Source organism: Tachypleus tridentatus, chromosome 3, assembly GCF_004210375.1.
Source record: "Tachypleus tridentatus isolate NWPU-2018 chromosome 3, ASM421037v1, whole genome shotgun sequence".
NCBI lineage: Eukaryota > Metazoa > Arthropoda > Merostomata > Xiphosura > Limulidae > Tachypleus > Tachypleus tridentatus.
This window is the reverse complement of record NC_134827.1, coordinates 41969360-41995500: the sequence shown is the minus strand read 5'-3', so window position 1 is coordinate 41995500 and position 26141 is coordinate 41969360. Positions and strand designations below refer to the sequence as shown.

The 26141-nt window shown below is 32.6% G+C and overlaps 1 protein-coding gene across 1 annotated transcript in view; it reads left to right on the top strand.

Annotated features, from left to right (window-relative positions):
• Positions 1-26141, top strand: part of LOC143245821 (uncharacterized) — a 78442-nt gene that overhangs the window by 27815 nt on the left and 24486 nt on the right. Inside the window, exons 5-12 of the mRNA XM_076492076.1 lie at positions 2849-2930; positions 13979-14095; positions 15287-15522; positions 16029-16120; positions 19902-19958; positions 22526-22669; positions 25452-25530; positions 26048-26119. Coding sequence (XP_076348191.1) covers positions 2849-2930; positions 13979-14095; positions 15287-15522; positions 16029-16120; positions 19902-19958; positions 22526-22669; positions 25452-25530; positions 26048-26119 — 879 coding nt within the window. The remainder of the gene's footprint in view (positions 1-2848; positions 2931-13978; positions 14096-15286; positions 15523-16028; positions 16121-19901; positions 19959-22525; positions 22670-25451; positions 25531-26047; positions 26120-26141) is intronic.

Here is a 26141-nt window from a genome sequence, read left to right as displayed (position 1 = left end):
ACTCATTGGAAGAAATTACAATAATGCAAAAAGCATGTGTGTACAGAATATTGATAGTCGACAATCAAGTAAAGTAAAACAAAATTAATGTGAAGGACTGCATTACAAACATCAGATCCCAACTTATGACTAATAATAATTTGCAATAAACAAAAATAAGCCCAAACAAAAATTAAAAACTCTGCACCAATCAAAAGGATTTCCATAGTACAGGCTATAATGTGGGATATAAAATGTACCATAGATTTTGGATGTGACTGTGAAAGTAGGACCCACATTGTGGTGGGGATACATCATCTATCAGTGTTAACCTCCATTCTTACATTAATAAAATTCATGAATAATCAAAAGAAATAGAAATGAAGAGAGCGAGATGTGGGTGCTCAAACTCCCAACGTCCCACATCTGTATCACTCTTTACTGCTTCTAGACAGTTGTGGGAAGGTGACTGATCTCGAAAGTAAAGAAAAATAAAATAATATTAAGGTACTACCATTTGGGGGTAAATAAGAAAAACCTCCTGAAGTTGAAATATGCACACGATATATTGAGAGTATATGTATATATATATATATATATATACTATGTAATATGTATATATTACATATACTTAGTATTCTGTGTAATAATAGATGTGAACAGTTAAACAAAATTCTAATCTGTGGTAATCCAGCTGTTTTTTTAAATATGTGAACAAAATTTTGTCTGTTTATGGATTCTTTTCTGTTTCTGCCATCTGCTACAGAGAACATACCGTATCTTTAAAACCTAAAATTATTCACAAGATTTAAAGACTATTGGTTCCCTCAGTTTTGAAATGTCTTTCTAAACTATTTATGTACCAAATTGCTTGTGGATCCATGACTATTGGTTCCCTCAGTTTTGAAATGTTTTTCTAAACTATTTATGTACCAAATTGCTTGTGGATCCATGACTATTGGTTCCCTCAGTTTTGAAATGTTTTTCTAAACTATTTATTCAGCCAGTTGAATGTCTTTAGAAAAACCTCATAAATATTAAAAACAGCCAGACTAAGAGCAAGAAGACCAACAATAAGATCCAGACATCAGTAATGAATATCTGGACTGATCACAGGTATTGATCAGATGTTCTCTTCACAGATGAGTCCAGCTACTTCCTGGGCTATCATGATGGATGCACTTGAGTGTAGAATGACTTAATGAGAGTTATGTTTATAATAGGACATGACTGATACAAAGGTGGGTGAAAGATAATTTTATATTTAAACACAGCTGGTATGGGTAGAGAAAGCACTAGTAGAGGAGCAAACAACGTTTTGACCTTCTTCAGTCATTGTCGGGTTCACAAAGAAAGGGTTACTGACCGGTAGCTGACCACATGTTTGAAGGCAGTTGTGTAATTCAGTGTAGGAATGTAGAAGGCGTCCTTAGATGTTGGATATATTTTATATATATAGGTACTAAGGTGTTCCTTTCTATTGGTTTAATTTGGGCTTGAGTTGTTGTATGAGTAAGACTTCTTTAATTTTGTATTTGTTTATGTTTGTTTCTTTATTTAGTATTTGGGTATTTTCTATGGTATGTTGTGTTTATTTGATTTGCAGTGTTCAAAACATGTGAAGGTGACTTTGTGTTCTTTGAATCTGGTTTCCATTTTTCTACTTGTTTTTCCAACATAGAAGTTGTGGCAGTTATCACATTGTATTATATAAATAATGGTGTTGTGTTTGTCAGTGTAGTTTTTACATAGTGTAGACCTTAGTTTTGTGCCTGGTTTTTGAATAAATTTGGTATTAACTGGAATGTCATATTTTATTGCTAGTTTTTGCCAAATGTTGGTTATTTTTCTGCTGATGTCGGGAATTTATAGTATGCAGCCGTATATGGTTTCTTGATTTTTTAAATCATGGGGTATGTTTACTTTTGTTAGTTGATTTTGCTTTTCTAAATATATAATTTTCTCTACAAGTGGGTTTTCTCATCACTGATTGGGTTAAAGATGGTTTTGGGTAGCATCAATCTTATGGGTCATATAGACTTGTACATCATCTAAAATAGTGTTTTAAATAGAAAAAGGTACATGGATTGAATTTTGGATATCTTTGTGAGTCCATACACAGGAGTCATAGTTCCATATTTCATTTTAATGGATGATATTGCAAGATCACACAGTACCAGGCTGATGAAGTAGTAACATGATGAGAATATTGAGATAATGGACTGACCAGCTTGTTTATTTGATCAAAATTCTGGTGAGCATGCTTGGGACAGATTGCAAGGCAGCTGTATCAGCTCATCCTGTTGGATCTTGGAATCATCTTAGTCCAAGAATGAAATAATATACCCCAACAGACTGATCTAGGAAATGGGAAGATATCATCAGACTATTATTAATGTGACAGGAGGACTTACCTGGTGTTAAAGTGAGAACAAAATCCTGTTTGATGACTATGTGGATACTCTGACATTTTCAATATTAATCCAGATTTTGGACATTAAATTTCTTATGTCAATTAAAATCTTGTAAATTGCTACATAAGGTTTTGTTTATATTTGAATATTCCTTGATACAAAGGGATAAAACCCCTTAACCTGAGTGCTGACGAAATGGGGTCTTTTCTTCTTCAGTGGCAAACTGGCTTGGGGTATAGGGTTTTTTTCACTTTGTATCGAGAGTTCTTGAAACTACATGTTTTCCTGACATAATGAGTGTATATTCCATGAAATATTACAAAATTATGGTGTGATCCTTAGCAAAATTTGAGTAGTGTGTGTGTTTTGTTGGTTGTTGTTTTTTCAGGATTGAACCAATCAGCATCTAATTTACTTCATGCTCAAAATAAAATTGTTTTGATTGTTTAACATAGGTTCAGTTTCAAGGAAATGATAAACTGAGTAAAATGAAGGCTACAGTAGAACCAGACTATATTCATAATGCAAAGAAAAATAGTAAGTATGATTGTAAAGTTTAACAATTGGTATTTAGTTTTTATTTGCAGAACTAGACTTAAACCATACATTGCTTTTTGTTTTATACTTATTATTGAAGAGTTTAGTAATAACTTTTGCATTACATAAGACTTATATTTATACTAACTTGTAGTTTAATTTTGAAACAAATGCAAGTCGTTGAGTATTCTTATAACCTAGAACTGTAAAGCAAATTCTGAAAATTTCTGTACATATTTTGAATGATGTAAATAGGACCATTTAAGGAATCACTATTATGTACACTAAAGTGGTGTATTTACACTGTACTTTCTGGAGGTTTGTCTCAAATAACGTACTTTGCTGCTTTCTTTTGCAACATATGAACACTTTACCATCCCTGATGTCAGACGATGCTATTAATGTTATTTTATTGTGGGACTGTTTTGCCTTGTGTGTTAACAAGGAAACAGAAACTGTTAGATTTTGTATTCCCATGTGATGAAATGAATTTAATTCTTTTGTACTTCATATCACTAATTTTTAAATTCCACTGCCTTAGGCTCTTATATTTTGTAATGTAATCAGTCACACAGTTTGTTGAGTCTGTTATTTTATTTGTTTGGGTCTGACTCACTTGAATGTGCAGCTAACTTATGCACTTGAGTCATTATTATTATTTTGTTTACAATCTATTGAAACAACACCTATTGTAACCCTACTTCCATTTTATGATGAGATAAATTGTGGTTCTTTATATACTTTTTGGTGCCTTAATTATTAGTGGTCTTGCATCAGTTCTAACTATTCTCAAAATGTGTCACTATTGATCCAAAAAGCAATGTATTATACACTTGATTATCATTATGGATAATCCATGAGTCCCTACTACTAACAATATGTTTTTGACTTTCATTATTTACTAATGTGTTAATAGCTTTTGTGTGGTTAGTTTCTAACTCAGTTGTCACTGCATATATATAAGGTGTTGCATTTGTTAAGCACACGTCATTGTTGGTTCAAACAAAAATGTGTTAATCTGATATTACAGCATCATAGCAATTTTAAACCTATTTTTAATTGAGATTGTAGACAGCTGGAACATTAATAGACAAATGCTACTTGTAATAATTTTGTGGACAGTTGTAGTGAGGTCTCCATCATTGTGTAAAGTGGATATTAATTTACTTTCTATAATATTTTGCAGAGAAAAACACATGGTAGAAACATTGTAGTAAATTTTTAACTCTATCGGACATTTTGCTTATTATTAGTTTCATACTGAGCACATCCCATTGGGAGACAAACAAATATTTTAGTTATTTTGCTATCATATAAATTGTTAATTAAAGATCAAATGAAAAATTGAAACATAAGCATATTGTTATCAGTTTTGAATAATAGAGTGAACTGAAATCAGTAGAAAACTACTTGGGTGGAATTTTTAAACCTACTTTCTGTGATGATCACAATTTTATTTAAGGGTAGTAACTGTATTTAACATAAAACTTAGCTTAATTCATATAAATTTATGACTTTTAGAAGACTTGTACTTTAGTCAGTGTTTTTAAAGAACATACTTATGTATTTATTGGTTGTTTTTTTTAATGCACTATCATCAGAGTTTTAAAATGAGCACAAAGAGCAAATAAAGACATAAAATAAGTTTTTATTTTTAAAAATCTTGAAACAAAATGACCAACTTATAAATTCCACTGTAATACTGCTACTGGCTGCTGTGGTTAGAAAACAGAGTAAAATTGTCTAAATTGACCAAAGACAGGATCAAAGGAGAAGAGACCTAAAACCATGGAACTAACCTACTCTTTGAGTTTGATAAAGATTCTAGTGTTTTATCTCACCATGCCAACAAGTACTCTAAATAAATATATTTAAAGGAGAGAACCTCAAAATTCATTCTAACTTGAAGGAGTATCTGTCTTACCCTTTGAATTTAGCTTACCTAACACTCATGAATATTCACAGAAAGAAGATGGTACAAGCAAAGACTTAGTCTGTTATTATGGTGTGATTGCATTTTCCAAAGGGGACAAAGCTTAATTATAATTGATTGCATGTGTCATTATACAGTGAAACCTGTCTAAGGTGGAATAGCATGGGGTCAGTTAAACTTTCTGGCTTAAGCAGGTTTTAGAGCTCAGACAGTGAACATGCATTTCCTTAATTATATATATATTTTGAGCAGAATGTTATGCTTGCTTCACATGAGGGAAATAAGACATTTGTGAATAAAGCTATTATACTGTTTATATAGTTATTAGAATAAGAACAAAAATAGACATTCAAAATATACACAAGTACACAAAATTTTAAATTTATTTGAAGAAAGTGTTCAATATCAATTGTTTCCTTTTTTTAATGAGCTTTCTCATGTGGTTAAAAGAGAACGCCAATTGTACAACTTTTTCACGAAATTCATTTTTCCACTTCATTTTTGCATACAATTTGATAGCATAAGCATAACTTAACACTTGCAATGAAGTAGAAATTTGTATTTCCTCACTTATCTTTTCCATTTTGCTCATCTTCTGAATCTATCACACTGTTACCATCTTGAGATTCTATTATATATTTTAAATCAATTTCATCAGTTTCTGTTAAAACATTCTTGTCAACATTCACAAAACTTTCTACGTTCACAGAATCATCTGCATCATTCTTCTCAGAGTTTGGATTTCACTATAATCATCATAACAAACAACTTCTCCACAATCTCAGTCATTATCAAAAATAATTCCAGTTTTGAAAACATTTTATTATGCATTCATCTTTTGAGCATTTGACTGAATGACTTAAAATTTTCATGGTCATTTTAGATGCTCTCTTACAGTCATTCATGTTTGCAATAATATGCTGAAGCATCAATTTTCTGTATTTCAGTTTTATACGCTGTATAATTCCATTATCTAGTGGCTGTAGAACTGACATTGTACGTGGAGGTAGAAAGACTAAACGAACATTTGAAAGTTGAACGTTTGGGTGGCAAGTTGCATTATCTAGAAAAAGTAGATATTCCTATTTTCTTGTTCCATTCTTTATTTAATTTGTTCAAAAATTCCTCGAATATAGCACTTGTCATCCACGCTTTATTATTCGCTTTCCATTCCACAGGAAGTTGATACTTCCTTAAATTTTTGAAACAGTGCAGATTTTCACTTTTACCTATTACCCATGGTTTCTCCAGTTTTCCATCAGCAAATGGGACCAAACGTACAGTCAATTGTTCTTTCAAATAGAGATCTCCAGAATAATGATGGCAGAAAAAAAGAACAGAATATATTTAACCAATACTTACTGTAACAAAATGTCTGAGAATTTATTAATATTTAATCAAAAACATTCTTTCACCTTACTCAGGTTATAATCATACTTGTTGATAAATGAGATAGGTGAAAGATAGTTTTCCATCTGCATTACACAGGTTCTTCCATATAGAGGACCTTCTATAAGAGAAATCTTAAGATAATGCTGCAAAATGTGGATATTTCCAGTTTGTATAGGTTTCACCTCTCTGCAGTCTCAGGCTTAGACAGGTTTTACTGTATATTGGATTACATTTTTTTATCTAGTCTTTTAGGGATTTTGAAAATTAGGTAAGTGTATAATAACAGTATTTGAACCACACTGTTTGCCATATCAGTTGCTGATGTTGTGTTTTATTTATTCCAGGTGATTATTAAGTTTGTAAGAAATATCAGATAGGTTGAGAGATGTATTTCAAAGAATTAAATGAACAGCAAGAGCATAACTCAAATTCTAGTTATGTACCATATTGTGGCTGACTTGACATAAAATCAAGTTATGTACCATATTGTGGCTGACTTGACATAAAATCTAGTTATGTACCGTATTGTAGCTGACTTGACAAAATCTAGTTATGTACCATATTGTGGCTGACTTGACATAAAATCTAGTTATGAACCATATTGTGGCTGACTTGACATAAAATCTAGTTATGAACCATATTGTGGCTGACTTGACATAAAACTCTAGTTATGTACCATATTGTGGCTGACTTGACATAAAATCTAGTTATGTACTGTATTGTGACTGACTTGACATAAAATCTAGTTATGAACCATATTGTGGCTGACTTGACATAAAACTCTAGTTATGTACCATATTGTGGCTGGCTTGACATAAAATCTAGTTATGTACCATAAAATCTAGTTATGTATGTGGCTATTGTGACTGACTTGACATAAAATCTAGTTATGTACCGTATTGTGGCTGACTTGACATAAAAAATCTAGTTATGAACCATATTGTGGCTGACTTGACATAAAAATCTAGTTATGTACCATATTGTGGCTGACTTGACATAAAATCTAGTTATGTACCATATTGTGGCTGACTTGACATAAAATCTAGTTATGTACCATATTGTGGCTGACTTGACATAAAAATCTAGTTATGAACCATATTGTGGCTGACTTGACATAAAAATCTAGTTATGTACCATATTGTGGCTGACTTGACATAAAATCTAGTTATGTACCATATTGTGACTGACTTGACATAAAATCTAGTTATGTACCGTATTGTGACTGACTTGACATAAAAAAAATCTAGTTATGTACCATATTGTGGCTGACTTGACATAAAATCTAGTTATGTGCCATATTGTGGCTGACTTGACATAAAATCTAGTTATGTACCGTATTGTGGCTGACTTGACATAAAATCTAGTTATGTACCGTATTGTGGCTGACTTGACATAAAAAATCTAGTTATGTACCGTATTGTGGCTGACTTGTATTGTGGCTGACTTGACATAAAAATCTAGTTATGTGCCATATTGTGGCTGACTTGACATAAAAATCTAGTTATGTGCCATATTGTGGCTGACTTGACATAAAAATCCAGTTATGTACCATATTATGGCTGACTTGACATAAAAAATCTAGTTATTGACATCATGTAGTGAATTCTAGATTGAGTAAAGTAGATCGTTGACAATAATACGGCAAACTTTGTGTAGTTGAAGTACTGTTATTACACACACTTGTAATTCTGAAAAATACCAAAAATATTAAATAAAGAGTTTATGTGAGTTCTTTCACCGTTATCTCTGTTATAGCAAACACCTTATGCTAGTAACAGAAATTAAACCAACAATGGGCATTTAATACCAATCTGGTCCTCATCATCATTTGAGTAAAGTTTTTAGAAAACAGTATACTAATCATTAGCATGAACCTGTTCCAGTTAACAAAAAAATATGATTTGATAACTAGCTTGTGGTATCCAGGCAGACTTGATATCTGACAGACAAAATCAAGTACTCACGATGTGCAGACTCCAGAAGTGTTATGCAGAGTATAATAATAAGAAACAGGAAAGGAAAAACAAGTTGGAAAAGTTAATAACCCAAAACACTATATTTTGTGAGAATAATGTGTCCAAAACTGGGTGGTCTCTGTATTTCTTAGGAGTCAGACAGATTGCCTTAAATAGTTAGATTTTCAAACATATTTACACAGTATAAGGTTTGTACTAAATCAAGAATAATGATTTACTGTACTAGTGTAAAGTTCTGCAATCAGCATATTATTTATGTCAAATATGATTTCAAATAATCATAGCCAAAGGTGAGAACCCCAACTCATTACTGACTTGGACAAGTCTCTGTCCTTTAAAATGAGCTTCATCCCACCCTGAGAGAAAGAAACAGGACGAAGCTAGTACAATCTGTTGTGGAGTAGCCATTATAACCTTTACTTAAAGTTGAGGATTAGTGTTGATGGTCCTTACATCTGGTCCACCAGGATGTGATGAACAATATAGAAAATTGTCTGACAGTTAATTAATAAAGAAATATTTGATGATATAGTTATGGAAGGGTGAAATTAGTAGTTCTTTTAGTTGAAACAGATGTATCAAATTTCTTTTAGCGGTATATACCCTTTTTTCTTTAATTTTGCATGTGCTAAAAGTTCTTGACTTTACATGAATTATTCTATTTTGTGTTTCATTGTTTGAATCACATATCTGATGGATTGGAATGTTGATATTGTACTTGTTATTCTTAACTTAATGTTGGTTCTTATTCTAACCTTTGGACTTCTATGATTTTAAGTTTCTTTCTCAGACAGCTTTTTGGCATTTGTTTAACTGTGGATGACTGTAGTCTTTATACTGACCATTATCACACCCTGTACTTACAGCAGTTTTATATTAAGATATTTTTTTAAAACTTAGTTTGTATGGAAGAGAAAGGTAGTTTCTGTTTTCAAGTTAACTTTAAGATGAAAATTGTTCTGTTGTTTGTACAATGAATTGTTATCTTGCTTATCTTATCTTCTTCAGTTCGTGCCTGAATTAGTGTTATACAAATAGGCAGTGGCTTCTTTCTTTCTGTTTATTAATAGCTGCAGATGTTTCTCACCTTCTGTATTTCTTGCTGCAGCAACCTGGGACTTTTTGGATAATTTTCTTTAGGTTGTGGGGCAGAATATGCCTCATACTTTCACTAGATGCAATGTATAGTATATTCAGATGACTTCTATGTAGACATTTTTAGTACACATACAATTCCATGTCTTTGCCCAAACAATGTGAATTTTGAAAATCAGATGCCAGAATCAGACTAAGTGACGATAAGAACCTCCTTCTAGACTCCTGTCATGCCTGAGTGATCTTCTAAGCTAGGCATGTTTTAACCTTTTCACAAATGAGGAGGGTTACCCTATGTAAATAAAGAACCCTCCCAAGTCAACCCAAATCCTCCACACCAGGTTTGGTCCTGCAGGCTCTAAGACTGTGGGAAAAGCTCATGGAAAAACAAACAAAAATTCACATGACACAAACTAATGTAGGATTGTCTTTTTTGTGAAGAAGTTGCTGTTAATCTGTGATGACAAGAAAACCCACTCACAGAGAAAAATATGTAAAACATCTGGTATGGGTAGAGAAAGCTCTATGTAGAGGAGCGAACAACGTTTCGACCTTCTTCGGTCATCGTCAGGTTCACAAAGAAAGAAAGAGGTAACTGACAGATAATGGAAACCAGATTCAAAGAACACAAAAAGTCACCTTCACACGTTTTCAAACACAAATAAACACAACATAACCATAGAAAACACCCAAATGCAAAATTGAAGAAGCCTTACTTATACAACAACTCAAGCTCAAAATAAATCAATACAAAGGAACATCTTTATACCTACATTAATAAATATAATCAAACATCTAAGCACGCCCTCTACATTCCTACACTCAATTACACAACTGTTTTTAAACGTGGTAAAGTATCAATCAGTTACCTCTTTCTTTTTTTGTGAGCCTAATGATGACCGAAGAAGGTTAAAACGTTATTCGCTCCTCAATATAGAGCTTTCTTTACCCATACCAGCTGTTTTTACATATATAAGTTGCTGTTAAGTTCTTCTAACACTTTTGGCTCTTATTTTATTTTGCTTGTTTTCCTTTTATTAATAATATTAATTACAGTGTCCACCATTATTTTTGTTTTCTTTCTTTTCAATATGATATAATTTTTTCAAATGAATTCCAAGAAGCAGAGTAACTGCCACATTTAACATTTTAAAACATGCAAGTTCTGCTTCCAGAGTAATTTTCATGAATAATAATTATTGCTCTGGTTGAATGGAACATATACAAATGAAATAGCAATTAAAAGAAAGTTATGTTATAAGTGATAATAATATAGGTTTCAGTGGTAAAGTTTTGTTCACATAAATAGGTATATCATGAGCCTGGAAGTAGCTATATGTATGAATTAATTTTGTTGTTTCCATAGGATCCATGTTTTAGACAGTATTTTCAATTAAAACGGTGTGAGTTGAACCTATGTAATTGAAATTGAAGTGAACAAAGAAAATTATTGTGTTATATTTTGGGATATAGAAACAAGTAACTAATAAAACTTATTCATCCCAAGTGAGCTTATACTCATTCCATTCAAGAAGAATAAGGCAAAGCTGGGTGCTCTCCTACCAATAACCCTGGATGATTTTCCCACATGTATGATAGGAGCAAGACCAGTCTAAGCTTCATAGTTCTTGAGCTGTGTATGGCCCTACTTTTTGACAATTTTCTTTATTTCATAGAACATGGAAGAAGATCCATGAGTCCTCATAATTCAGCATGCAACGAGTCACTTCCAGTGCTATTGAAATAACTTAATTTGTTCCATATCCTCATAATTCTAGGGACAGAGGGTGTTTCCTTGCCTCTCAAGTTGGGGGGTTAGGATTTTGGTTTGTAATCACAAATCAGGTAATCTGTGTTTTTTAGGGTGTGACAGGTTCTCTAATTTTGAGTTTGGTTTGTTGCATTTTGTACTCCATCAGGTTGGGATAAGGGTTTCTCCATTTTTGTGATGCTTGTCTTCTATTTGTAATTCTGTTGAATCAACATGCAATATTCTGTAACTTTCAGGTTTGGTTCTAGTAATTCCACATTACCAAACAAGACCAAAAGCAAAGCAGTCCTCATGCTCTAACCACTATATCTTAGATTTGTGTTTGGGTTCACAGTCCCTATAATTCCAATAATGAGATGTGGGACTTTGTCTGCCTGGTTATGACCTGGAAGAATTCATGTTCCTCTAAAGATTTTATAATTTTGTATCTGTGGCTAGTCGGCCTTTACCTCTCATAAATTAGATTTCATATAGCCAGAGCAAAGAGAATAGATGTTCCAGAAGTAATGTGGAACCCTCTGGTATGCTTTTTCCTGTACTCAAAATGTATTTCCTCCTCCTTTCACTCTCTCCTTTCTCCCTACTAAATGGCCAGTTACAGGTCTCACAATTCATACTCTCTCGTAAAGTGAACAGGAAATAATAATTAGAGGCTTGTATACAGATCTTGTAAGGGGTTGCATTTATGTAGGTAGGTAAATCGTAAGGCTGTTTTTGCAAATACAGTAGGGTATAAAGGCTGGTGCAAATAAGGTAAGATTTATACCAGTGCTTAGATGGGCAGAGAAGAGAAATGTTCATTGGTAAAAAGTTAGTATGAGTACAGGTATTTTTTGTAGAGAAGAATGTTAACTTCACTTTACACAAGTAAGTAATATGATATGTAGGATAATCTTCTAATTTTTCCATTGTGTTTTTAAAACAAGAAGTAGTACAGACAAAAGTAAAAACAAGTTGACTTTGGGCTAGAAAATGGAAAATATTGGTCAAAGGAAGGTCAAAGAATGTTGAAGTATTTGTCAGTGAAAAATGTTACTGATATTGCATCTTCACAGTAATCTACAACTATTTTTCAAAATTTTCCAAACTTCGGATTCATCAATAACCTGGGTCTGATTAAGTCACAAATTTGTGTTTAAATTGCATTCAAAGAATTTCACACTATGTGCTACTCAGCATCTTTCTATATTTACATGGTTGTGTAATCTTATTGGACATAGACACTAGCCAATGAATCTGCAAGTCAGACAGCTGTATTATCTTGTTACATGTATAAAGCTATAATGTATCACATATGGAAGTTTCAACAAAACCTGCATGATTTAATATTTGATTTTACATTCATATCTTAGTATACTTATGTGCAGTTAGTTTATGTTGAAGATGTGGAATTTTATTCTCTTTTTCTATACTTATGGTTAACTCTATACAAGGAAAATTCTCTTATATGAATAAGAACTATGATTAGATCCACAACTGAAGTTTATCAGTCAGATATGAAATTTTACTGGGGGCAACACAACATACATCTAAGAATTTTATTAAAAACACCAAGCTGTGTTCTTACTTCTCTGTTTACACTTGGTGTGAAATAAATTAAAGAATGACTAAATATAGATTATTTGTCAAAATATCGCATATTTAAACATGTGCACCATAGTCAGTACTTGGTCCCTGCTACTTGTTTGTTGGATACATTTGGCTTATTGATGTTTCTTACAACATTGTGTTTGCTATAGTTACTGGGTTGGTTTACTTTCTTAGTAACAGCCATTAAGGATGCTGTTTTCTATACCTAAGTTCTCTTTAGTGGATACTTGCAATTGTTGTTCTTGACATGACTACTTGATGACTACAGGACTAAAATATTTGTGTGACTATAAAAGTGAGGATACTTGCAATACTTGGTATTGGTTCATTCTTGTCTGTCCTGTACAGACTTTCAGAACTGAAAAAAGTGTTTTGCTTTGGGGTTTTTTTTGTATTATTCAGTCATATTCTTACATTACTGATATCAGACTCCTAAATATTTTTGTAAATAAAGATTTTGTTCATTTGTATTTATCTTTGTTGTATGTAATCAATTTATTTTGTTCCTAACATTTCTCAAATCTTCATTTTGTGGATACTTCAGATGTATCTCTTGGACTTCAGTAACATTGAATACCACATTATTAATTTTGTTTAGTATTTAACTGATACAAAGTGTGTAATGTTAATCAGCTCCTGAGTTATATTTGGTAGGTAATGTTTACACACTTGGAGTCATTAAATGAATTGTCAGTAGTCATTGTGAAACATCTTTAGTTGATCTGAACTTCTTCCACTTCTCTAAGTCTACTTTCTAAACATGCTTCAGGTATAGAACACCAATTCATTCTATGTTTTGATATTAGATAAAAGAGGTTATTTTGGTGTTGAAAATTATGTAGTTTTATGTGAAGTACTTATTTATACACTTGAGGATGGTATTTCTGTGCATCACTAAAAGTCTAGTGAGTAGTGGTACAAACCTATGAATAATCAATCATCTATATAATATGCTTATTAAGTAAAGGTAAACAACTAAGTTTGGAATGAGTGCCTGCTTTGTCAGTTAGGTACTTTTGCTTATGCAAACAGTTAAATGTCATTTTCAACACATCTTTTATAATTATTGCATTTCAAGATTAAGTTAACCATACAATGAACTGTAATTTTCAGACTTTTTGTATGATTTTCTCTGCTAGGTTTTCCAATTCCCTTCTTACTATTTCACCATAACTATGATATGATTGTATCTGTCTTTATGTTTGGACAAGAAGAAAGTAGTTTTCTTCTGCATGTTAGTCTACTTCAAATTCATTGAACTAAAGGTTCTTTATTAACCTGGTTGTTATAGGATCTTCATCTGTCATTAGTTCTCAAGAATCAGTACTGAAGAGGAAATATAGTTCTTTGCAAAATGAACCTCAACTGTCACACATGGGAAGGTTCAAAAAGAGGCTCTTTACTCCAGGTAAATGTAACATCCAATAATTCATAGTTTTATTATTTTAAAAATTATTGTTTAGATGCTGAAAACTAGCAAATTGTAAGAAATCAATAAGTTTGAACTTTTTGATAAAACTTGGGTAAGCCTCATGTGTTTGTTCCCTATAATTCTCTTAATTTGTTCATTTTGTATTAAAACTTAGAGGCACATAAAGGTAACATTCCATACTTTTCTTTTTTCTCCCACAAATCACAACCATAGGGGCCCTTTGTTCAATACCAGAACTTGTCAGACAGAGAGAGAAAATATTTTTTGAAAATGTCTTTATATAGACAGTGTAACACTTCAAAAATTACAATATAAATGCCAAAAGCTGACGAACCACAAGAAACCTGTATATATAAAGTTTATGATACAAATCAAAAAATTTGGACATGGTAGTTTTATTGAAAACATAATTTGTTTAATTTAATGCAGCTTTTCCCTTCTTTGTTTTTAATAATGTTTCTTGATGAATTATTGACTAACCTTTTTAATTAGTTAATTATATATAGAAATAGCCAGAAACTTCCAGGACTACAAGAAAAGCACTTGAGTTCTCTTTTGTGCTGTCCTCAATCCTTTGCTCCATGTTTACAAGACCTGAAATTTTTGAGCCCAATATTTTTCTGTCCTCAATCCTTTTCTCCATGTTTACAAGACCTGAAATATTTGAGCCTAATATTCTTCTGTCCTCAATCCTTTTCTCCATGTTTACAAGACCTGAAATCTTTGAGCCCAATATTCTTTTGTCCTCAATCCTTTTCTCCATGTTTACAAGACCTGAAATCTTTGAGCCCAATATTCTTTTGTCCTCAATCCTTTTCTCCATGTTTACAAGACCTGAAATCTTTGAGCCCAATATTCTTCTGTCCTCAATCCTTTTCTCCATGTTTACAAGACCTGAAATCTTTGAGCCCAATATTCTTTTGTCCTCAATCCTTTTCTCCATGTTTACAAGACCTGAAATCTTTGAGCCCAATATTCTTTTGTCCTCAATCCTTTTCTCCATGTTTACAAGACCTGAAATCTTTGAGCCCTTCTCTTTATCATTACTGAAAACTATGCCATCTTCTTAATACCCCTCTATTCAAGGCCAAGAAACATTCACTTCCTGAATCCCCTGTAATCGAAACCAGAAAACATTACAAAGTCCTAAGTCTTCCTATTTTCAAGGTCAGAAGAGACAGCAAGTTAAAGATTTTGATACCAACATAATAGGAACAAAACCATCATTTTCTGAGACAGACATTAGTCCACTGAAACAAGAACTAAGAAGAGCTAACATCCACTTGGTTGAAGAATTGATACGTCCTCACATATTGAACATCAAGTGTGGAAAAAAACAGCAGTCAGTTGACAGACCAGTGAATAACTATTGGAGAACAAATTTTGTGTTTTCTGATGTCAAAGTGAGAATATAATAATAAGTAGAATGTAAAAATAAAAAAATATTCACTGTTACAGCAAGTAAGTTTCATATTTACTATTAATAATTAGCTAATAAGATGCACATAATAACAATTATTATACATTCTGCATAAGGATCATGTACAGTCTTGTTAAATAAAAAATCAGATAATTTGGTTACAAATTTGAAATTAGTAACATACAAAATATTTTAATTATTTTTTATAACATGTTTAATATATGTGTAAGTGTGCAGTGCATACTCAGCATTTACTAGTGTTACTGGTGACAGTAAATTTTCTTCAGTTGTCATAATCACTTAGTTTTGTAGTACATAAAAAGATATAAGAATCTATTAACCTCATTGAATTTTGTGTAAAATGAAGAGATTCATCAGAACGTATAAATAACATACTTAACAACACTCTTTTTTTAAGTATTTAAATACAGTGTTTTGTTATTTGAATGAATGAGTGATAAAAACAATTTCCCTTTCATTGTGGTTCAGTCAGAAATAGCAGAAGAAACACTTGAAGAACAAGTGAAAACCCTGTCAAAGAAATATGTGAATACTGTCCAAAGATGTATTTCTACATTCAGGTATGTTGTCTTTTTGTTTTCACTCTGTATGTAAAAGATAATAGGTTCGTCATTCAGTCTTCTTTATAACATGCTTGGAAACATTGTACTGTTTTTGTGAAGAATATAAATTTTGATATAATAAACCTTCCTACTTCATATGGAATATATTTAAAACCTTTACATAGTTGTTAAAGATAAATATTGTTCTCACTTTTACAGTTACATTCATTCAACTCTGTAGTACTGAAAGATAATTTTTATCTTTAATGTAAAATAGAACATAGAAAAATCAGTATGGAAGTTGCTTTAATCACACTTTAATGTAATGTAAATGAAATACAGATCAATTATATTTATGCACACAAGTATCTGACTGCCCAATTTCAGCTCTGATAGTTTTGGGGTTCTTAACCAACTTTACTTCCAAGAACTTCCTTGTCTTTTTTTTTTTATAACTTCTGACATTTCCTTTGCTTTACCTTCTTAAGGTTAGATTTAACTTAACCAATTCAAGTTTTATAAATTTTGGAAAGTTACTAAAATTACTTAAAGACATTATTTTTAAATTTCTATCCAGCATTATTTGTAATTACACAGACTCATAACTGTCACATAAATGATGTTTTCTAAGATAATACCTCACTTCCTTACACAGTTTAGCTACATTTCCCACACATCTGCTAGGTAGTTGCATGTCACAAACTTCTTGCTAATTTTACATGAATTGCACTACTGTGTGATGATGTCATCACACAACAAAAGTCCCCCACTAACAGGAGGGTGAAACACCCCCACTTTACAATAACTCATCTCTGCACTTATGAAACTTCTTTTTTTCTTGGTATTGTGTTGATCAGAGTTGTTTAAATTTCTTGTGTGAGTTCAATTTAGAGATTTGCATTGGTAACAAAACTGATATTTGTGTTTATTGACTTTTATTTCTAATGCTTCCTTTATTTTTGTGAATTCTTAAATAATGGTGATTTCTACTTGGACCTTAGTGAGTGAATCAATTCTAACTTAGGCCTTATTCTTACTATGTACTATGACATTTGGAGGCTTCTTAGTGAAACAACCATAACCTTTCTTTCTCTCCCTGGTATGTTCCTTATTTTTAGCCTATGTTCTTTATTATTTATCATGTTCCTTGGTCCTTGTTTCTTGGAGTTTACCTAATCTTTTCTCTATGCTTATTTGTGGGATTTTTTTCTAAATGGATCTTTTCTCATGTCGAAATGCCTCATCTCCCTTATGTTTGTGACTCCTTCTGCCCTGGTTTGTGAACTTTTTCTTTTCTCTTTCTCAGTTTCTTGTTATTTGTATCTATTTGCTTAAGTTGAGGTTCTAGCCTCTTACCTTCTGTTTCCCTTTTGGTTTCTCACTTTCTTGTTTTTCACTTTTTCTTTCTAACTCCTTGTATTCCCTCTTCTAGTTAGTTCTGCCTTTTGTCTTAGGCACTTCCTTATGCTTCAGTTGGACTTTTGTAGATGTTCAACCTATTCTTATTTGGTTTGTTCTACTTTTCTGCTATGCTTTCTGTACTTTCTTCCCTTGGTGTGAGATTAAATTCCTCTATCTGCACTCCTTTCTTGTACTTGTTTTTTATCAGGCTCCCCCATTTTTTTTTCCCAGGTGCCTTCTGTGGGGCTCATTTCTTCCTGGTACCCTCTACAGTTGTTATACAGCCTCTGTTTTTGTGACTTTCCTAGGTTGTTCCCTCTGTCTCAACCTTACCATTTACTTCTATCCTTCATCTAGATCTACCTTCCTATTTTTCTCTTCATCCCTCTACCACATGTATAGTCTAGTTTTAGTTTTAGTGTGTGACAGCCACACTCACAAATTTCTGTGGATATCAGTCTTTTCTTCTTCTGTCAGAAATTTTTCATTTTTCCTCCTTGGTTTACTTTTTTTGTCTATTATTCTTTTGTTTCTCTTCCAGTGTCCTTTTAACTTCTCTCCAACTCCATCTCTGTTCCTTTCCTCCTGTTTTGAATTGACTATGGTCAATGTGTTGGATTTCTTCCTATACATTTCTCTCGACCCATCCTCCATTTGTTTCTTATGTTTTATATATCTTTTCCCCATTTTATCTTCCTTTGACATAGTATCAATCCATTTTGTATTAATTGGCATTGTAAGGGCTTTCATTTGCCATATTCATGGCTCGAGGCTACTACTTATTTTCTTAGACTAATTTCCTCTTTTCACACCCACCCAACTCTTTTCATTTACTGTGGCTGCTAGTATTTATCTTAGGATATCAAAGACCTTTCTCATGCTTACTCCTGGTTTGGTAGTTTTGAATATCTTTCTTCCTCTCTTGCATCATGCTAGTTCAACCTTTTTGTCTTTACCTGGTCACCAAGATTTACATTTTATATTCCATTGAGGCACACAGACATCTCCAACTATGGACCTTGCAGACCCATGCTTTACTTTCTTGGGGTCCATTGTTCTCTTTTATGAGCCCCTCCTCAAAGAACTGTCATGGTGATTAGACAATGCCCATGTATTTTATTGCTACCTCTCAAACTGGATCTCTCTCTCATCATTTCTAAAGGATGCACATTTCTGATGAATGTAAGACTTTTGACATGCTCACTCCATATCAACATACTGGACCATCTCTCTGTTTGTCCAGTACATTCCCATTCCAGTTTCTAATAGCGGATCACTCAGTCTTTTCCATTGTAGTTTGTTGCACTAATCATCCATGAAGCACCTATTCCAGGACCTTTTGCTTTTAGGTATTAGACATACATGTCTGGGGTGAGTTTTTTGCTTGTCATTTTCAAGAATAAAAAAAGGGAAAAAAATACAAAAGAAAAAGATAAAAAGGATATCACATTCTTCTTTACATTGAAGAGAAGTCAACTTCCCACAACTGGCAGGGAAGGGTGATATAGATGTGGGATGTTGTTAGTTTTGGCACCCATAGACTTGGCACTCTCATAATTTCTATTTTATTATTAGTATTCATTTATATACATTTCTTCTTGTGAGACTGGTGAACAGAAGTTAAGACTGATAGATGGTGTATTGCCACTGCACCGTGTGCTGTACTTTCACAGTCACCTCCAAAACCTAGGGCACATTTTTTTTCCCATGTTATAGCCTGCACCTTGGGGATCTTTTCATTTCTGTAGCAATTTTAATATTTTTTTGGCTTGTTTTTGTTTATTACAAAATATGTATTTTCTCTTTGTCAATCCAGAATGTACCTTTTTCATAGACCATTATGGGAAAAGTCAGCAGCAGATACGTGTTCTACCCTCTTCTCTTGTTTGTGCTTGATGACTTTTAACAGTAGAGTTCTGTGGTCACCAATCACACTGTCTCGAGTAAAAGATCTTTTAAGACTGGGATGGTAGGTCATGGAGAAACCCTCACAAGTTTGACTTGATTGTTTGGACACTACAAACAATACAATGATCATTGGGACATTAGTGACACTGTAAGTGTAGCACAGGTCACCTTTATATACATCACATGCCATTTGTGATACAGTATATGCCTCTTTAACAGAGTTGAGGTAACTGCATAAATTATGGTCTGAACCTATCCAACCACACTACACATAGTGACATCAGTTGCAAAGGTTTTTAAAGTTTTGCATGTGGAGGACATTAGCCAAAATGTTTTTAGGTTTTTATATATACAGTTGAATAACCAAAAAATCATAAATACCTATACTGTTACTGTAGAATTCCACTTAGTAACTAAGATGTAGTTAGATTTTAAAAAATATGAAACTTCAAGCAGTCTAAAGACACAACCTATCTTATTTGAATTTTAGATTAAAAGAATGTGGTTTTTTTCGAAGACTAAAATCACTCTGGAGACATTTTAACTTGTAAGTATACATAAGGAGCTGTGACCAGAAATGGAAAGAGGTGTGTTTGATTTAGTACCATGGAAAGAGGTTTGTTTGATTTAGTACCATGGAAAGAGGTGTGTTTGATTTAGTACCATGGAAAGAGGTTTGTTTGATTTAGTACCATGGAAAGAGGTGTGTTTGATTCAGTACCATGGAAAGAGGGGTGTTTGATTTAGTACCATGGAAAGAGGTGTGTTTGATTTAGTACCATGGAAAGAGGTTTGTTTGATTTAGTACCATGGAAAGAGGGATGTTTGATTTAGTACCATGGAAAGAGGGGTGTTTGATTTAGTACCATGGAAAGAGGTGTGTTTGATTTAGTACCATGGAAAGAGGGGTGTTTGATTTAGTACCATGGAAAGAGGGGTGTTTGATTCAGTACCATGGAAAGAGGGGTGTTTGATTCAGTACCATGGAAAGAGGGGTGTTTGATTCAGTACCATGGAAAGAGGTTTGTTTGATTCAGTACCATGGAAAGAGGTGTGTTTGATTCAGTACCATGGAAAGAAGTGTGTTTGATTCAGTACCATGGAAAGAAGTGTGTTTGATTTGGTACCATGGAAAGAGGTGTGTTTGATTTGGTACCATGGAAAGAGGTGTGTTTGATTTGGTACCATGGAAAGAGGTGTGTTTGATTTGGTACCATGGAAAGAGGTGTGTTTGATTTGGTACCATGGAAAGAGGTGTGTTTGATTTGGTACCATGGAAAGAGGTGTGTTTGATTTAGTACCATGGAAAGAGGTTTGTTTGATTTAGTACCATGGAAAGAGGTGTATTTGATTTAGTACCATGGAAAGAGGTGTGTTTGATTTAGTACCATGGAAAGAGGTGTGTTTGATTCAGTACCATGGAAAGAGGTTTGTTTGATTTAGTACCATGGAAAGAGGTGTGTTTGATTTAGTACCATGGAAAGAGGTTTGTTTGATTTAGTACCATGGAAAGAGGTGTGTTTGATTCATTACCATGGAAAGAGGTGTGTTTGATTCATTACCATGGAAAGAGGGGTGTTTGATTTAGTACCATGGAAAGAGGTGTGTTTGATTTAGTACCATGGAAAGAGGTGTGTTTGATTTAGTACCATGGAAAGAGAAGGTGTTTGATTTGGCAACCATGGAAAGAGAGTTTGATTGAATTTACCATGGAAAGAGGGTGTTTGATTGGCACCATGGAAAGAGGGTGTTTGATTCCAATGCACCATGGAAAGAGGGGTGTTTGATTCGGTACCATGGAAAGAAGGTGTGTTTGAGTTCTATATCATGGAAAGAGGTTTGTTTGATTCGGTACCATGGAAAGAGGTGTGTTTGATTTAGTACCATGGAAAGAAGTGTGTTTGATTTAGTACCATGGAAAGAAGTGTGTTTGATATGGTACCATGGAAAGAGTGTGTTTGATTTGGTATCATGGAAAAAGAAAGTGTGTTTGATTTGGTACCATGGAAAGAGGTGTGTTTGATTTGGTACCATGGAAAGAGGTGTGTTTGATTTGGTACCATGGAAAGAGGTGTGTTTGATTTGGTACCATGGAAAGAGGTGTGTTTGATTTGGTACCATGGAAAGAGGTGTGTTTGATTTGGTACCATGGAAAGAGGTGTGTTTGATTTGGTACCATGGAAAGAGGTTTGTTTGATTTAGTACCATGGAAAGAGGTTTGTTTGATTCAGTACCATGGAAAGATGTGTGTTTGATTCAGTACCATGGAAAGAGATGTGTTTGATTTAGTACCATGGAAAGAGGTGTGTTTGATTTAGTACCATGGAAAGAGGTGTGTTTGATTCAGTACCATGGAAAGAGGTATGTTTGATTTAGTACCATGGAAAGAGGGGTGTTTGATTTAGTACCATGGAAAGAGGTGTGTTTGATTTAGCACATAAGCCATATCTCACTAAAATAAAAAGATACGAGATCCTTATTTTATATTCCAGATTCTTAATGTTGGTAACTTGTGCAAAAGTATAGACTTGGGATTTTGACATCACAAACATCTAATTTCAACATACCACACAGATAGCCTTCATGTCGCTTTGCACAAAATTCAAAAACAGGCAAACAAACAATTCTTGTTTGATGACATGTCCTTTTACCCATGACCTGTTGTGAAAAGGTTAATTTGTCAGATTCTTTTTGTACTTCATTTTATGAGCTTATGATATTAAATACTGTAATTTCTTGTTTCCTTGACTCTTAAGTAAACTTTTTTAATACTTCTGAACAAAAATAATTATTTTTAGGACAGTAATTGAATTAACAGAATATAAATGCTTATTCTGATATCAGACATAAAAGATGTAGTGAAAATTTTCTGTTCTTTAATTTTTTGTTTTGCTAAGAATGCCAGTTTTGTAGATTATAATACATTGTGTAACAAATACAAATAAAACTTTCCATTGGTATGTCTATACAATGATAACAGTTTACAACTGTAAATTTGATATTTGGTATGAAATGTATATATGAAAAAAGATTGAAGGTTAATTAATTAATTTACTTTGACTTGTTAAAGTCAAAACTTTCTTTTTAACCTGTTTCTAACTATTTTGATTCCAGTAATCAGCTGGTAGAATATAGGAAACAAGTGTCTGATGCCATAGCATCAATAACAGGTGAAAGCCACACAACCTTTCAAGTTGACAGTGACTTGCTGACATATTTAAAAGAGTCTAAGGATCACATGCTGAAAGTTGTCCACAAGTATGTTTGTTGATATACATAATGTTTTAATTCAAGTTGCTTGTGAAATTAGGTTATATAATTCAATTTTGTCTTGAATGATTCATAAAGAAAAATCAAAAACTTTCCGCTATGCCTTTTGTATTCTTTTTTATATGAAGAAAAAGTATTAAAACCAAAAAATTATTTATTTTAATAGATGTGTAATAGCTGAACACTTTCAGTTTCATAAATTGGTTGAAATTTCATGTTGCAGGTATTGCATAAATTTCATTGTATACTTCAGAATAGTAAATTATTTTCTGCTTACATACTGTTACTATTTAATTGTGGTAAATGTTTATTTATGTGTAATGAATATTTAATCCTTTCCATACAGGTCAGAGGTGAAAGCCTGTGTCATCATGTTCGTTGACTCAATTCAAAATTTTATTGAACTACTGATGAATTTGTCATTATGTTTGGAATCAAACATTAGATTATAATTCAGTTTTCACACTATACTTTATTTAATTTCTCATTTTTCATAATTTCACAAAGTTGAACTGGCCAATCATTTCCTGAATTCTCCATTATTGTTTGGAGTTACCCTCTTCATCCATTTTGTTTTTATATTAATTATGACTCTTATCATTCTGGAATCAGTTTGTTTCTTGTCATGTTTGTACTCCATTATGGTTTGGAGTTATCCCTCTTCATCCATTTTCTTTTTATATTAATTATGACTCTTATCATTCTGGAATCAGTTTGTTTCTTGTCATGTTTGTACTCCATTATGGTTTGGAGTTATCCCTCTTCATCCGTTTTGTTTTTTATATTAATTATGACTCTTATTATTCTGGGATCAGTTTGTTTCTTGTCATGTTTGTACTCCATTATGGTTTGGAGTTATCCCTCTTCATCCATTTTGTTTTTATATTAATTATGACTCTTATCATTTTGGAATCAGTTTGTTTCTTGTCATGTTTGTACTCCATTATGGTTTGAGTTATCCCTCTTCATCCGTTTTGTTTTTTATATTAATTATGACTCTTATTATTCTGGGATCAGTTTGTTTCTTGTCATGTTTGTACTCCATTATGGTTTGAGTTATCCCTCTTCATCCATTTTGTTTTTTTATTAATTATGACTCTTATCACTCTGGGATCAGTTTGTTTCTTGTCATGTTTGTACTCCATTATGGTTTGGAGTTATCCCTCTTCATCTATTTTGTTTTTTATTAATTATGACTCTTATCATTTTGGAATCAGTTTGTTTCTTGTCATGTTTGTACTCCATTATGGTTTGGAGTTATCCCTCTTCATCCATTTTGTTTTTTAATTAATTATGACTCTTATCATTCTGGGATCAGTTTGTTTCTTGTCTTGTTTGTACTCCATTATGGTTTGGAGTTACCCTCTTCATCCATTTTGTTTTTATATTAATTATGACTCTTATCATCAGTTTGTTTCTTGTCATGTTTGTTTGGTTGAGGATTAAGTGATACTTGTTGATTATCTCCACTCAATACATTGTTTTCTGAGGTCTTTTTTTTACTAGCTTCAGGCCACGTTGCCCCTCATTTCATGGCACTCCACTTCTTTAAAGACAAATAGTATACTTGTTCCAAAAGTGGTGTGGTACCCCACATGTGTGCTTCCATTCAGTTACAGAGTACACCTGTATGATTCTCTTTTTGTACAGTGGTCCTTTCACAAATTCAATGTGGAATTTAACTACTGTGTGAGAGAGGTATATATTGTACTTCTAGTTACCATTTTCTCACACTGAAAATAGGTGTCTCATAGATATCTCGCAACCTTTCTCCACACTTATGGTGTTTTCTTCTTTGTTGTGGGTGTAATCTTGAAACTAAGGTTCACATAAATTAGTACAGAGGGAGCCAGCTGCTCAAAGAGATTGTGCATGCTTAAAAAAACAACTACTACATAATTTAGAATATCCTTAATTCAAAATGTATTTATTCCGTTTCTTAACATATATATGAAAATACCAACATAACCTAAACGAATGTGAAATTCTTTGGTATTACAGAAAGAAGAAAAATTTTTCCTTCAGTATGTATAGAAGTCCCAACACTTATTTTTTTCTACACCATAACAATATAATTTGCGAGAAAAAATGGATTATCTCCAAGACATTAAATCTTTTTCATAATTTTGTTGATTCACAAATACCCCAGATGGTCTTTGTTTCTGGATCTGTCTGTGGGACCTAAACGATCTGCAGCTCGAGAGTCTCTTAAATTACCTGCTAGTGCTGTGTTAGTTAATATAGCTTTAAGGAAATGTTTAGTATTCTCTTCTGTTTCATTTTTTTTTAAATATAACTTCTTTAAAATGCTTGGACTAAAAACTGTTACTTTTATTTTAAACATAGTTTTAAAAATAAAAGAAAATATAGGTGAAGCTAGATATTTGTTTCTGAAAGTAATTTAACGATTTTAATTTCTAATTTTGAAAAAAGTCTGATTAACATTTACTAGAAGAACACCTGAATATTTTATGATTAAACTTGTAGGATTTTTTGTAATTTTCACTGTCGGTAACAGTTTTACTTATTTCTCTGATGTGTGATTCCAATCAATTATTGTGTGTATGTGGGTGTGTTCTTTACAACAAGTTATATTTTGTGCTGTAAATTGACTAGGTGGTAATATTGATTTTGCTTTTATTTGAATAGTTTTATTTCTGATAAATTCAGAATTATTTTCCAGGTACAGATATGGTGATGTTTGACTTTTTTTTTATCCATTTTTTGTGAGTAATGTTTCGGTATTTTTGGTTTGTTTTGTTTATCTTAGACTGGTTAAGTTGGAAGAGACAGTGCATTTACTCAGACTAGCAGAAAACAAGCTAGAAAAGAAACTTCAAGAAATTCAGGTAGAATATTTTTTAATCTTCTCAGAACAGGTTAAATATTAGACTTTTTTAATCAAGCTAATAGTTTTATTCTAAACATTTTTTTGTGTACAAGGGTAAAGTATATGAAAACAGTGTAACAGTGAAATGTAGACATTGTTTTTTTATTTTTAATTAACAAATACACTGACTGTACATAAAAATTATTGTGAATAAGACAGAGTAATATATATGTACTCTACAAGTGGGTTTTCTCATCATTACAGAAGACAGAGTAATGTTTTAAATATTCTAGTGTGTCATTATATTTCTTTCATGAAGTTGATTCTGATCTGCAGGTGGGACAGCTGTAAGTTTTGGACTTGCAATGTTAAAAAAAGTGGGGCTCAAATCTCCATGGTCAACACAGCAGATAGGCCAATGTGGTTTTGCTGTGAAAGAAACACACAAAGAGAATTCTGTAAGAACTATGAAAGTATATCTGGTATAAGTTCTAATTACGTTTGATAACTACTTTTTTTTCATTATCTCGTGGTAGAAAAAAGCTACCATAAAATATCAACAACAACTCCAACAAGTAATAGAGGAATCTTTTAAAGAGATGGTGAGTGTGAGTTCTTTACATAATTAAC